Source organism: Delphinapterus leucas, chromosome 7 (genome assembly GCF_059928025.1).
Source record: "Delphinapterus leucas isolate spDelLeu-1000000601 "Yukka" chromosome 7, BTC_Dleu_Yukka2, whole genome shotgun sequence".
Taxonomy (NCBI): Eukaryota; Metazoa; Chordata; class Mammalia; order Artiodactyla; family Monodontidae; genus Delphinapterus; species Delphinapterus leucas.
Window position 1 is genome coordinate 7,240,838 of NC_143135.1, and position 14,018 is coordinate 7,254,855.

Consider the following 14,018-nt stretch of genomic DNA (forward strand, 5'->3'; position numbering starts at 1 on the left):
CAGGTCTTAGTTGCAGCAGGCAGCCTCCTTAATTGTGGCTCACTGGCTCCTTAGTTGCAGCACGTGGGCTCCTTAGTTGTGGCATGTGAACTCTTAGTTGCGGCATGCATGTGGGATCTAGTTCCCTGACCAGGGATCGAACCCGGGTCCCCTGAATTGGGAGAGCGGAGCCTTAACCACTGAGCAACCAGGGAAGTCCCTGCTTTTCTAGTCTTGATAATTCTTTAGAGTTCAGTTTTTAACAACTACACAACCCGAGTGAACAATTCTTTATGTCCGAATTCTGTTCTACATACTTTGTCAGAACATGCTGTAGCTTACTTTCATTTGACCTTTGCATTTTTCAGTATTAAACTCATCCAGCAGCTCAAAAATGTCAGCTAGTAGCTATCTTTCTACAAATCTGTAAAGCAAGAATCATTCACAAAATAATTTTTGAATTCTATTTTGCCCCTATTTCTTTCCTTTGGGCAGCCAACACATTACCATGAGATTAGGGAGGGGGGTGTGCTGATCCCAGTTCTTTTGCACAATGCTGGAAACAGGGACTGTTGCCGTGAGGACTTTTTAGAATGACTTCTTGGCATCAGTGATGCACAACTTGGTCTAGGGTCAGACATGCACACAGGAGAGCCTGTGGGCTACAAAACAGGTTATTCCTTCCTACCACTGTAGCCCCAGCTGAGCTGGTCTTTGTCCTTGGTGGAGAACCAGACCTCTGCTGAAAGGCTGAAAACCTATCCCACTGCCCCTCACCTCTCCATGCCCCCTACCAGTGGGACGAGCTCCATGGGAGGTCACTGATTGGAGCCTTGGCTGCCTTCTGGGTCTTCCCACTTCACAGGCTTTGGGGAACTTCAGCATCGCACAGATCCTTCCCTCACTCCAAGCCTCAAGAGGGGCTGCCCTGCCTCTGAGAAACGGCCTAATTGAATTCCTATAATTTTTTTCATTGTGTGCCTCATTCCCTTGATTACCAGAGAAAACCTGCTCAATGTAGATAATTTGGAGAAAAAATTTTTAAATATAAAGCAGCCAGGAAAAAAATAAAATATCACCTATACTTTGAGTCAACCACTGTCACCATTTTAATATATTGTTTTCTCTCTACCGAGTCTCTATTTCTTGGCATAATTAGGAAAATATCATAAGTAATTATAATACACTGTTTAACAGCATACTGTAAACATTCCCCTTGCCATTAAAAACTCTTCATCAACATGGCTTTTAGCTAACGCACAATGTATCATAATTTATTTAAATTGTTCGATATTTGGAGAGTTCACATTTTTTTCTGGTACATTAAGCAGGATGATGAATATCCTTGTAAATAAACTTTGTCCGTATTTCAGCTTATTTTTTTAGGGCAGAGTCCGGGAAATGTCATTGCTGCTTAGAAGAATGTGAAAATTTTTCCAACGCATGATCTATAATGCCAAAGAAACTTCCAGAAAGGTTGCAGGAGTTTCCTCCTTGCTACCCGTACATCTCCTGCATTGACTATGCATTGACATTACTATGTTTGAAAATGTTTCCTTAAATATTTGAAACAGGGCATCTCCTGGTTTTAACTGCATTTCTCTGATTATGACTGATGTGGAATCTTTTCCTCTGTTTACTTCCTATTGGTATTGTCTCCTTTGTGAATGTTCTATTCTTACATAAAAGGATTTTTTTTGAACGGGGTTAGTCAGGTGCTCCTTTGCTACGCTGCTCCAACAAACTCGGGCATAAACCCAACTGGGTCACCGTGGCTGACCCCCAGACTACACCAGGCATTCAGACCATTCTGAAAACAGTATCTGGTCTCGTGATTAATGAAAGATCTTGGGGATGAGTAACTTGAACCCTAGAAACAGGCATTTTCTTTTCATCTTAATCTTTAACATCCCGAGCCTATGACCAGCACTCATAATTATTTGATGAGATTAGAAATTGAGGGCTTCCCTGGTGGCGCAGTGGTTGAGAGTCCGCCTGCCGATGCAGGGGACACGGGTTCGTGCCCCAGTCTGGGAAGATCCCACATGCCATGGAGTGGCTGGGCCCGTGAGCCATGGCCACTGAGCCTGCGCGTCCGGAACCCGTGCTCCGCAACGGGAGAGGCCACAACAGTGAGAGGCCCGCGTACCGCAAAAAAAAAAAAAGAAATTGAGAAAAATGAGATGAGCTGAGGAGTTCTGAATTCTTATTGTCCAGAAGTCTGAAACTCCACTTGACTATCTCGTGAGAGAGGCTGTCTCTCGCCTCCCCTTCCCCAATGTCACCGTTTCCCCACAAACTAAAACAAGTCCAGTTGTTTCCATCTCATGTTTGCTTGGACAAGGACTGTCAAGAAGAACCCTGGACAGGTCACTGAAGAAGCCCATGTACCAGCCAGTAATTTATAAATGTGCTGGTCAAGTCTGAACCTCCTCTTGGAGCAGCTTCTACCAGCTTGTCTGCATTGTTTATTGAAAATTGTAGGTTCATGGTCTGCTCCTGGTTTACCAGGTTACACAGCCTGATTTGGGCTATGACCAGAGGGATAGAAAAAACTCCTCAGCAAACTTGTACTTGGCCTCCCTGAGATAGAGATAGCTCACATCCATCCAATGGCTTGTGATGCAGGGATGAATGACACCCTGGGGGCTGCGAGGACCCTGGGAGGTGCACCTGGGTGCCCTGGCCCTTCCTGATGTTCGCCTGTATTTTCTTCCTCCTGCTGTATTGTATCCTCTGTCTTTTTTTTTTTTTTTTTTTGGCTGCACCGCACGGCATGTGGGATCCTAGCTCCCCAAGCAGGGATTGAACCCAAGCCCCCCACATTGGGAGAGCAGAGTCTTAACCACTGGACCATCAGGGAAGCCCCTGTCCTTAGTCTCATGAAAGCCTTAAATAAGTGTGCTTTGTGGAGTCTTTTAGTTCTTCCAATTATAAAACCCTGTGTAACTGCTAGAGTCACGAAAGTCAAAGAGCAAAGGACCTACTCCTGAAAGAGAAGCAACAGCTAAATGCCATTTGCGATTCTGAACCCGATCCTCTTGCTTTATAGGACATTGTTGGGGAGGACTAGGGAAACTTGAATGAGGCCTGAGGGTGAAATGGTAGTCATATAGCAACTCTAACTTTCTGACTGTGGTGGTTATAGTGTGGTCATACAGGAGAACATCCTTGGAGGAAATACACATGAATATATTTGAAAGAGATGTCAACGTCTTTCAGAAAAGAAGTTCTTTGTCCAGCAGTAGCACTTCTGTAAGTGCTTCTGGGCCCCAGGTCCTGCTTCTCCGCAGGACATGCTGACACAGACCCAGGAACCTAGAGGGAGGAGAAGTGGAAAAATAGAATGTGGCAGTGGGTTCTCTCCTAGCAGGGCCCAGTATCTGCCCCCAAACCACTTACTGAGAAACTCCTACCATCCCTCCCAGCCATCCCCAGGTGTGTGAGTCAGTGGAGATGGAGCAAAAGAGAAGAGACTTCTAGAAAAGGTGACAGTAATTCTTGTTGGCCCTAGGCAGGCCGGGGGGCGTCAAGGGAGAATGCAGGTCTGATTTCACCACTCCAGCTCCTCCCAGGTGGACATGAGAGGCAAGGCCCCCAATATGATGCTGAACAAACTCAGGTGAAACATCTCATGGCCCTTAACACCGCAGGGGAGGCAGTGTGATGTGGGCTTCCTTTGGTCTGGAGTTGTTAAGCTTGAGAGTAGATAATCTGACCTTGGAGGGACCAGTTCTGCTTCACTGGTCTCCTGACCCCACCTGGACATCATGGTCACTGCATGGACTGTCTTCTCGCCCACGCTTGTCCTCCACTGGTCACTCCCTTCTGGTTGGTTCCTCTTGTCTCAGCTTCCCTGACATGGCTCCTTCACCTCTCTCCTCCCCACTCTGTCTGGTGTTGCTCTGTCTTCTTCCCCCTTCTTTCTTCTCTCAAGTGTAGATGCCCCTGTCTTCCTTACCTTCACGAGTTCATTTGTTCTTTAATTTGCTCCTGCACGCTGCCATGTAAACGTTCTACTATGTTCTGGGCACACAGCCCTATCGGGGCTTCCAGTCCGGTGTGGAGACCAGCATTTGGGGAAGGAAATCCATCATTGAAGAAACTTTGTCACGTCACTGAAAATACAATAAAGTTATCCATAATGTTTCCCTGCCTTGACGTCTCCTGAATGAACACTGACTCCCTTCCTTTTAAAGCCTCCCAAGGGACTTCCCTGGTTAAAACTCAGAGGGCCTGGGTTCGATCCCTGGTCAGGGAACTAGATCCTGCATGCATGCCGTAACTAAGAGTTTGCATGCCACAGCTGAGGAGCCCGCGTGCCGCAACTAAGCCCTGGCACAACCAAATAAATAAAATTTTTTTTTTTTAAAAAGGAATATACCTCTTTTTTTTTTTTTTTGGTACGCGGGCCTCTCACTTTGCGGAGCACAGGCTCCGGACGCTCAGGCTCAGCGGCCATGGCTCACGGGCCAAGCCGCTCCACGGCATGTGGGATCTTCCCGGACCGGGGCACGAACCCGTGTCCCCTGCATCGGCAGGCGGACTCTCAACCACTGCGCCACCTGGGAAGCCCCCCTCAGGGGCTCTTTTGGTCAGCTGTGGCTCATCTGCACAGTGGGATGCAGCCCGGACACAGGGAGGACAGGAGAGCTTTTTCTGAAGGAATACGCAGAGGCCACGAATGAGGTTAAAAGCCAGATACAAAACCATGCATGGGTGTGTCAGCATTTGTATAGAAAAGGGGGATGGAGCACATGTACATGTTCACCTAGATTGTATAAAATCATAAAAAATCTCTGTAAGATACATGGAAACCAGGCTGCCCTGTAGAAATTACTGGAGTGTGGGGCAGAGGGGAGAACGCTTCCTTGCATACCCGCTTGTACCGTCAGGAATTTTGAAGCTTGTGAATGTATTGTATGTATTATCTATTTTAAAATACACAAACTTTAATAAAGAAAAGTTAATGAAGAGGCGCGGGAGGCTGGGACCCGTGGCGCCCACCAGCACCCCGGTCATGGAGACGGACTGAGCCAGGTCTCAGAGGGCGCGGGCCTCACACACCAGATCCCACCGCGGGGAAGGGAGGGACGCTCTAGCCTCGGCCTCAGGCAGCAGCCCCACGGCCCCCCCCGGCCCCTCCCCCACCCCGACCTCCATCACCATGGTGGGCGGGAAAACACTGTGGTCCTAGACTGAGTCGTCCTTGCGGCCCTTGGTGGCCGCCCTGTGGATGGAGGTGTTGTGGCCCAGGAGGGCCCACTGAGGCTGCATGAAGTGCCAGCATGGCTTGGGGGGCCCCAAGCAGGTCCAGGGGTACGGTGGCCCTCAGCCAGGCCCCCGAGCCATTGACAGTGGCCGCAGTGTGGTTGGCGGGCCTTTGGCAGTAGTGGCGGGGCATGGCGGCCATGAAGTTCAGTTGTGGACGGCCAGCAGGCTGCAGGGCAGCAGCAGGGCCGTGTAGACCAGCTGGAAGCCACCCACGCCACCCAGGGTGTCCAGCGGGTCTGTGAAGGCCATGGCCACGGGCCTGACCTGAGGCCCAGCCTCGGAGCCTTATGTGAAGGGGCTGGGACGGGGCCCTGAGAGGTGGAGGAACAGGCCAGGGTTAGGACCTCAGATGCCCGCGTCCCACAACTCAGAGGGGTCGGGTTACACCTCACAGGAGGCCTTGGGTGTCCCCAGGTCTGCAGGCCTCCCCCTCCTGCCAGGCCCTTTCTCCTCATTTCTCCCAGCCTCTCACCTCCGAGTTAGAAAAGCGAGGGGTCCTAGAGGGCCGCCTCATATCCCACTGCCCAGATCTCCAGGCTCAGCCCCCTGCCCATGGCCCTCGCAGGGGGGACCCCAGCAGTAAATGTGGCACCATCGTCACCCTCCCCTTTTCTCTGGAGGCCACTCTGAGGCACCTTCAAGAGCCCAATTCCAGGGGACTTCCCTGGCAGTCTAGAGGTTGAGACTCTGCGCCTCCAATGCGGGGGACGCGGGTTCGATCCTTGCTCGGGGAACTAGGATCCCACAAGCCGAGGGATGCGGCCAAAAAAAAAAAAAAAAAAAATACGTGCAATTCCAGCCTCAGCACATGGGATCCAGCCCTGTGCCTGGGCTCCCTTGGCGCCGGCAATTCCAGCCTCAGCACATGGGATCCAGCCCTGTGCCTGGGCTCCCTTGACGCCGGCAATTCCAGCCTCAGCACATGGGATCCAGCCCTGTGCCTGGGCTCCCTTGACGCCGGCAATTCCAGCCTCAGCACATGGGATCCAGCCCTGTGCCTGGGCTCCCTTGACGCCGGCAATTCCAGCCTCAGCACATGGGATCCAGCCCTGTGCCTGGGCTCCCTTGGCGCCGGAGCCTTAAACGCTTGGAGGTCACACAGGGGGCACCAGTGATTACAGCTGCTTGCCCCTCCCCCACTTCCCTGGAAGTCAGAGGCTGCATAGGAGACACTTGGAAAAAAGTCCTTGAAAAATGCCCAAATAGGGCAACCAAGAGGAAGCCCTACTCTCCCTGCCCCCATCCCAGGTACTCTCAGGCTGGGGGTGTGGGAGGTGGCAGGGTCTCCGCTCATCCAGACCCGCAGTGTTCCAACCTCTCATCAAAGGAAACCCAATACAGAGAGCTAAGCGGGTGGCGCCTGGTGCACCAGGCTCCCCGCCCCTCCGCCTGGCCCTCTCACAAACCAGCCCAGGATTCCGGGAAGTGACGGGCCACCCCTCTCACTGATGAGGAGGCCTAGCAGGACTTGCCCAGGGACTCCCAAAGGCAAAAGGCAGATTCCAGGCCCTGTGCCCGACAGTCTGCCGCTCAGGGCTCCACCTGGGGCTCCTGGTGGCCGAGGGCAGCCCCCACCCCCCAGCTGGGCTCCTTCAGTCTTTGCTCTGCAGACGCTGCCCTGGTTTGCGGCTCACCCCTCCCCACGCTGTCCCAGCCCCTCCTCTACCCCCACCTCAACCTACTCTTTGTCTTATCTCTGGTAAGAAGAGCTGGGATCCCAGAGGGGCTGGAGCAGCTTATATAAGCTGCAGGTGTCTGGGTCACAGGGGCAACTCCCCTCCCCCACCCTCGAGAGAAGACTTAAAAAGAGGCTCTGTGTTCTGGGGAGCTTCCTGGGGGTCAGGTTTGCGCTAAGTAGGGGTTTGGGTTTGAGCCAGAGCTGCACGGGCAGAGTGTGTGGGGAAAGAAGGGGTCAGGGCTTAGAGGAGCGGGGCATGTAGGACCAGCAGGGCCATGTGGGACCTCAGCAGTATGGCCCTGTCCCTGCAGGGGGTACCCCATGCTCCCCTCCCAGATGCCCAGGACTCCAGCAGAGGTGCGAGCCTCCAGGGTGATGGGGAAGGGGATGGAGGGCAGGGCAGGGGCGGGTGTGAGGCCCTGAGCAGAGTCCCTGCAGGACAAGGCTTGCTGAGCCCTCCTGGGCGGCAGGTTTAGGCAGAAACGCACTCTGGAGTCAAAGGTGGGGCCGTTTCCTTTATTATTCGGGGTTTCTCTGCATGGAAACATGAGACTGCCCCACCCCATGCCCAGGTGCCTCTGGCACCCCCATAGGTGGTACGTCAGTCCCCACAGAGGCCCCTTTAAAATCACCAATATAAAAAAGGAGGGAGGGAGGGAGGGAAGGCCTGACCACCCCGCAGGCCAGGCCGCTCCTGGTCGGCAAGTGGGGACAGGGCTGGGGGGAATGTGGGGCAGAGGGGGGCACTGGCTTTGGCACAGGAAGGAACAGGCATTCATTCCCAGCCCTGCGGAGGATGCCCCAGCTGGGAGCGCGCTCTGCACCGCTAGACGGCAGGCTGTGCAGAGCTAGTGGTTATAAAGGCTGCAGCTGGGCCGTGGTGGGCTTGGGGGTGGAATGGGTGGCCTGTGGAGGGAGGGGAGGGGACACATCAGGATGTCCAGAGGCCTGGGGCCGTCAGCTCCCCCTGGGGCCCCATGTGAGGCAGGAACTAGCAAAAGCTGCCTTCCCGGTTTGGCAACCAGAGGGGCTTGGGGAGCCCATCTGAGCCCGTGGCCAGTGGAGGCAGGGAGGGCCACACAGCTCTGCCCGGAGCAAATGAACCGGGGCGGCCGGGAAGTGAGGACGAGGAGGACGAGGCCGCCTCCTGCTCCAAGGAAGGCACTTGCAGCTGGCGGGGCCTGGTGTGGCAGGGCCTGGTGTGGTGTGGCGGGAAGGCATGGCCCGGCAGACGAGGAGGGCAGAGAAGCACAGCAAGGGGCTCGTGCAAGAGCCCCTCATGCGAACATGGTCAGCTGTAACCACTGCCAGGCAGAGAGAGGGTGGAGAGAGGGGTCAGCCAGGGCAGAAACCCCAAGTCCGGCCTCCCAGCTCCATGGCTCAGGAGTCGCCATCTCCTCACCGCCCTGAGGGCAGGTGGGAGAGGGACCCTCCCGGGGAGGGGGCGGGGCACTCCCTTACCTCCTCGACCCCTGGGAGCCCAGGCTGCTGGCTCCTGTACAGGCCTCCAGGGGTCTGGCCCATCCTCCCCAGGACCCAGACACCCAAGCGTGTCCTTGCAGGACCCAGGTGGCCGGCCTTAGGGCTGGCGCTGAGGCCGCAGCCTCCAGCCCAGGAGGGTAAGAAAACACTGCCCCTGAGCACCTTCCCCAACCGGACAGGAGGACAGCCCCACCTTAAACAAGTCAAAGGTCACGACTCCATCCAGATCCGTGTCCAGAGTCTTGAAAAACCCTGTGTGTTCAAGAAATGATGACATGGGGCTGAGAACTCAGTGGGACCTTCAGGCAGGGCCAGGGCCAGGGCCAGGACCAGGCCCCACCTCCTGCCTCACCCCCACCTCCCCACAGCGCCGCAAGCTCTCACCCTCACAGCCGGGGAGCAGCCCTTCCTGCTGCTCGAGAGGCCCCTCCAGAGTTCCCACCCAACTCCGTGTCGCCTGGCACTCAGCCTGCCTGGACCCCACCTCCCCGAGACCCTCATTGTTGGGGACTGAGCTGGAGGGGGAAGCCGACGGGGACACTCACGGAACATGGTCTCCAGCCGCACCAGGCAGCACACGAAGTTATCGAAGTCCACAGCCAGGTCGGGTTCCGAGTAGCGGGTAATGATGAGCTCGTACAGCTTCTTGTTGAGCTTGAAGCCTGGCGCAGGAGAGCAGGTGAGGGCCAGGGACGTGCAGCCGGGCCAGAGGGGGCGGAGAGGGGGACTGAGGCTGGGCAGGGTGAGCCCCAGGGCTGGGGGCATGAAGACCTCCTGGGCAGGGCCTCGAGCTGGGCAAGTGCTGGTCCAGAGGGAGCTTGAGGACCCAGACTGCCCCAGGGAAGCAGGTGCTGGCCATCAGGGCCCAGGGTCCAGTTTCATTTGTTCTGAATGCCCTGGCCTCATCCTGACATGGGACTGAGGATGAGCCCTGCACTGCTCCCTTTGGAAGCTCTGGAGGCCAGCTCCACTCCTCCCTGGCTGTGTGGCCTCAGGCCAGTCACTACCCCTCTCTGAGCTGCACTTTTCTCTGCTCAATGGGATACTAAAAGACCCTATCCTCATGAGGCTGCAGTCAAAACAAAAGGAAATGCTAATAAAGCGCTTGGCTCAGTCACCAGGAGAAAAAGGCAGTAGATGGCTGTTACAGCTTCACCACCATTGCAATCACCCCCCCCAGGGACAAGGGCTAGTGGGTGGGCCACCGCCCTGGGTAGCTGTCAGAGAAGCGAGCCAGGGCCATCTCCCTGGGGCTCCACGAGTGCCACCAGCCCTCAGGCCTCACCTGCAGACTCGATGGCCATCCGCATCTCGTAGGCACTCATGCTGCCCGACTTGTCCAGGTCAAACTTCCGGAAAATTGACTGGGGGGTGGTGGGGGTGGGGGTGGGGGGCAGAGGGTGAGGGCTTGGTGAGCATCCAGCCCTTCCCGTCTGCCCAGGGTGGAGGGCTGACGAGGGTGGAGGGGAGAGGCCCGAAGGGGGTCAGCCACTGGGATACGTGGGCTCAGAGAGGCAGACCCAGGGCAAGGGCCTAGTCCACACAGCTGGTCTGGGAGCCGGAGCCCGGCCGCCTGCTGTGACTGAGGCTGCAGAGGAGGGGAGGGTGCTGCCAGCAGGGGCCACCTACCAGGTAATTCCGGATGCGGTTCCACAGGATGTTGAATTCCACCAGGCCCAGCTTCCCGTTGCCGTCACGCTGGGCGGCCATTAAGAAGAAAACTCCACAGCTTAAACCAGGCACTGGGTGAGTGAGCACCGGGGAGAGCAAGACGAGGAGGGGGAGGGGAGAAGGGGCAGGAGCCCGCAGACAGCTGCCTGGGGCCAGGCCTGAATCGGGGTGGCTGGGAGGGGTGCAAACAGAGCACCAGCCTCAGGGTCACCTGCAGACGAGGCCCTGCCTGCCTCTCACTCAACACAGGCCTGTGCCTCGGTCCCCGCCCCACCCCGATCAATGGGAAGATGCCAGGAAGGAACTGGTCTGTCCACACTTATCCCTTTCTCTGAGCTGCTCCTGGGATGGGTCACCCAGGGCTCTCCCCATGCCTACATCCCACCCCAAAGGCCGGCTCAGGAGGCAAAAGCAAAGGGAGGATACGTCCATGAGGTTCACCATGCTGCGGCAGGACTCCAGGCTGAAGCCCTTGGTCCGCAGGTCTTTGTCTGCAAGAAAAACCAGTCCCAACACCTCAACCCAGCCAGCTTCCTGGGCCTGCCCCATGCTGGGCACACTGGTGGGACAAGGGTCCGGGAGGCACCATTTCTGTCCCCTGGTGTGTAAAATCTAGGCTAGTAGGTATGTAGGATTGTTTCCATCAATAGAAAAAAGAGTTTAAGGTATTTTAGCAGTCAAGCCGGTGTCCCAACAGGTACGTCAACACCACCATTAGACCCGAGTGAAAAGGAACAGTGCTAAGTATAAGTGAAAGAAACACAGTGGAAACGTGCAGCATAGGTGGTCACGGCAGGGGTGGGGTTTGCTGCAGGCCCCGAAGGGTGAGAAGAGCAGGAGAGGGGTTCTGGGCTCAGGGAACAGCATGGACAGAGGTCGGAGGTGAGAGGTGAGAGGCGGGGGCAGAGGGAAGGTTGAAGGGTGGTTGCCTTCAGTTTTGCACATTGGGGAGTGAAGCCGGCCACCCGCCTTCTGGGAGGAAGGGGCGCCCACACACTGGCCCTGAGGTGCTGTCAGCCGGCTAAGCTTCTAATTACACCAGGCACAGCGCTCAGGCGCGGAGAGCAGCAAGACGGCATGAGGAGTTTGGGAGGAAAAAGGGGGTGAGCAGGGCTCAGAAAGGTGGTGGAGGCTGCCCCACCCACGGAGACCAAGGGGTTGGGTTCAGCCCAGGGTGGGAGCAGAAGGCTAGATTCTGGAGTTTGGAGGAACGGAGGTGGGGGGGTAGGGGTGTTGGGAAGCAGGACATGGGGCGGAGAGCAGCCACTCAGGGATGCTCACGTTTGCCGATGATCCTGTTGAGGATGGTCTGCAGCTCCTTGACGCTGATCTCCATGTCCTGGGGGAAGAGGGAGGATGGCACCCACTCTGGGGAAAGGCTGCCCCTTGGTGCCCCCGACCACCCGTCCACGACGCCCAGCCTACCTCCCCTGCCAGTTGTCTGAAGAGGGATTTGAAGTTCTCATCAATCTCCTCTTCTGAGAGTACTTGCTGGATGGAGAAGCGGGGGAGAGCAGGTCAGGGGCACCCCCGCCTGGCCCCTGCATGGGCAGCTGCTGGAGGCAGGGCTGGGACCACTCATCAGCGATGTGTCACTTCACCTCTGAGCCTCACTCTCCTCATCTGTAAAATGGGAACCTGGCCCCTACTCTATCCCTGTCCAGGCCTCTGTGGCCTAAATGTGGAGAGTGAAGGTCAGCTCAATGATGAACAGTGAGGCTTTGATTCCCTGCTGCACGACCTTGGGCAAGTTCCTTAACCTCTCTGAACTTGAGTTTCCCAATGAGAGGGTAGTGACAGCACCCTGACACAGCTGTTACGGAGGAAACGGGGTGACCCAGGTAAAGAGCTCAGCACAGACCCAGCAGAGAGCAAGAACCCAGGGACCCTGTGCCATTATTATGACAAAGTCCTTTGCAAACTGTAAAGTGCTGGGCAAATGAGGGATTAGTATTACTCTTACGGCTCCTGCCAGGAGGGGCTCTGCGCTGCCAGCCGGAGCCCAGGGCACAGGACACCCAGGGTGAGGGAGAGGAGGAGGGTGGCTGGTGGGGGCAGGGCACGTACCTCGTCAGGGAGATTGGCCTGGATCTGGTCATCCAGCTCTCTGCAGAGGGTGGGGAGACAGGGGGCCAGTCAGCAGTGGTGGGGGGGGGCAGGAGGGGCGTTGGGGGGGCGCAGAGAGCGGGGTGGGGGGCCCTTCTACTCACTGGGTCCCAGCGCTCTTCTCTGAGAAGAAACGCAGCACAAAGTCGCCCTCCTTGTTGGGCTCGAAGGTGGACGGCACCACCACATACTCCCCGGGTGGCAGGCGGAAGCGGGTGCTGACCTCCCGCAGGTTGATGAACTGCTCGGAGCGGGCCCGAGACGCATTGGCCAGGAAGAAGTCCCGCTTCAGGTGCACGGCCGGCCGGCCCATCAGCTGGCGGGAGGGAAGGAGGGAGCGGGGGCTGCAGCTGCCCGCTCAGCCCACCCTTAGGAGCTGCCCCCAGACCCAGATCCAGACCCAGAACCAGACCCAGATCCAGACCCCAGGCTCCAGGTTCTGGCCAAGCGGCTGGAGAGCTGTGTCACGGCTCCGTCACCCACAGGCTACCCGACCCTGACGAGTCACAGTGCTTGTTGCCTCATCTGTAAAATGGGGGTAACAGCCCTGCCTACTGCACCGGGTGGAGGGGAGGAGACACCATGAGGTGAATGTAGATACTGTGACACCATGAAATAACTTTGTCATTATCCTTACCTGGAGCTTCCCCTGTGTCAGACACCGCAGGGCCTTTTACACATGTCACCTCACTTAACGCTCATGACAACTCATTTTACAGACACTGACGCCAAGGCTTAGAGCCTAAGCAACTTGCCCAAGGGTACAGGACACTCAGCCCACTACCAACCTGCTCCTAACCAGCACCCCAGACGGCCTCAGTGTGAACAGTAAGACAGGAAGAGCCTCACGGGTGCGTGTCAGGTGGGGCTCTGAGGGCCAGGGTTCAAATCCAGCTCCCTTACTTATTGCCTGCTCTGACCCCCAGGAGGACAGTGTTTGCTCTGCCCACTGAACAGCAGGCAGGGGGGTGGGGGCACTGTGTTAGCCCCAAGATGAGAAGACTTCTTAGCCCTCTACGTGTGGGCTTGCCGCCGTCCTGCTCCCTCTGGGCACCATTGGGCCATGTGTGTTCAAGGGTGTGTAAATCCAGGCGAGTCAGATGCCACACCTACCTCCGGAGGGACCTGCCAGAGAGATGAGGGAAGTCAGAGATGCTGGCCTGGCCCAGGGGCAGATGCTGTGGTGTGTGCTGGGCAGCAGCCCTGAGTTCTTGAGATGAAAATGATGGGATGAAGAGACCAGGAGACAGGGTCCTGGACAGGGGCCAGTGTTGACCCAGACCTGTATTCATGCCAGAGAGGGACCCCAGGACCCCAGGAGGGAGGCCCAGGCAGGGCCCTCTGTTCCTGGAATGCCCTGCACCTCATCTCTGAACCAGAGCCTCCAGGACTGCCCCATGGGGCGGCCAACTGCAGAGTCCTCCGGCCCAGGGACACTGGAGGTCCACCCCAATCTGCTACAAGGGGCCGTGGGCCTGGGCTGAGGCTGCGACTGTCCTTTACCCCCACCAGGGAGATCCAGAAGTCTCTGTCTTGAATACAGTGCGTGAAGCAGGGCCCTCCATGGCCAGCCTCTGCATACATACTTCCAAGACAGGGAGCTCACTACTCCTTCAGGGAAGACCACTTGCCCACTTCTTTCTGAAACTGAGTCAAAGTCTTTCTCCCAGGTGTCAGCTAAGGCAGATCCCTCTGCCCAAAAGCAGCCATGCAGCCTCTAAGGACAGGGGAGAATTGCAGAATCTTCCCCTCTCCTAGCTAAACATCTTCCTCATCCTCCATCTGCCTCACGGGATGAATTTTAGGCCCCTGGCTGCCCCAGAGGGCC

The 14,018-nt window shown here is 56.6% G+C and overlaps 1 protein-coding gene across 4 annotated transcripts in view; it reads right to left on the minus strand.

Annotated features, from left to right (window-relative positions):
* Nucleotides 1–1,225: 1,225 nt before the first annotated feature.
* Nucleotides 1,226–14,018, minus strand: part of CAPN1 (calpain 1) — a 31,078-nt gene continuing 18,285 nt past the window's right edge. For 2 of the 4 annotated variants that reach the window (XM_022591506.3, XM_030763613.2), the window contains exons 12-22: nucleotides 13,304–13,315; nucleotides 12,295–12,506; nucleotides 12,152–12,191; nucleotides 11,510–11,575; nucleotides 11,366–11,423; nucleotides 10,511–10,575; nucleotides 10,043–10,111; nucleotides 9,699–9,777; nucleotides 8,959–9,075; nucleotides 8,607–8,665; nucleotides 7,434–8,235 (exon numbers count right to left, since the gene is read on the minus strand). In XM_022591506.3, the coding sequence (XP_022447214.1) occupies nucleotides 8,209–8,235; nucleotides 8,607–8,665; nucleotides 8,959–9,075; nucleotides 9,699–9,777; nucleotides 10,043–10,111; nucleotides 10,511–10,575; nucleotides 11,366–11,423; nucleotides 11,510–11,575; nucleotides 12,152–12,191; nucleotides 12,295–12,506; nucleotides 13,304–13,315 (804 nt within the window). In that variant the 3' untranslated portion in view covers nucleotides 7,434–8,208. Of the gene's footprint in view, nucleotides 4,098–7,433; nucleotides 8,236–8,606; nucleotides 8,666–8,958; nucleotides 9,076–9,698; nucleotides 9,778–10,042; nucleotides 10,112–10,510; nucleotides 10,576–11,365; nucleotides 11,424–11,509; nucleotides 11,576–12,151; nucleotides 12,192–12,294; nucleotides 12,507–13,303; nucleotides 13,316–14,018 lie in introns of those variants that run through there. The other 2 variants (XR_016393764.1, XM_089914535.1) reach the window with 2 other exon arrangements.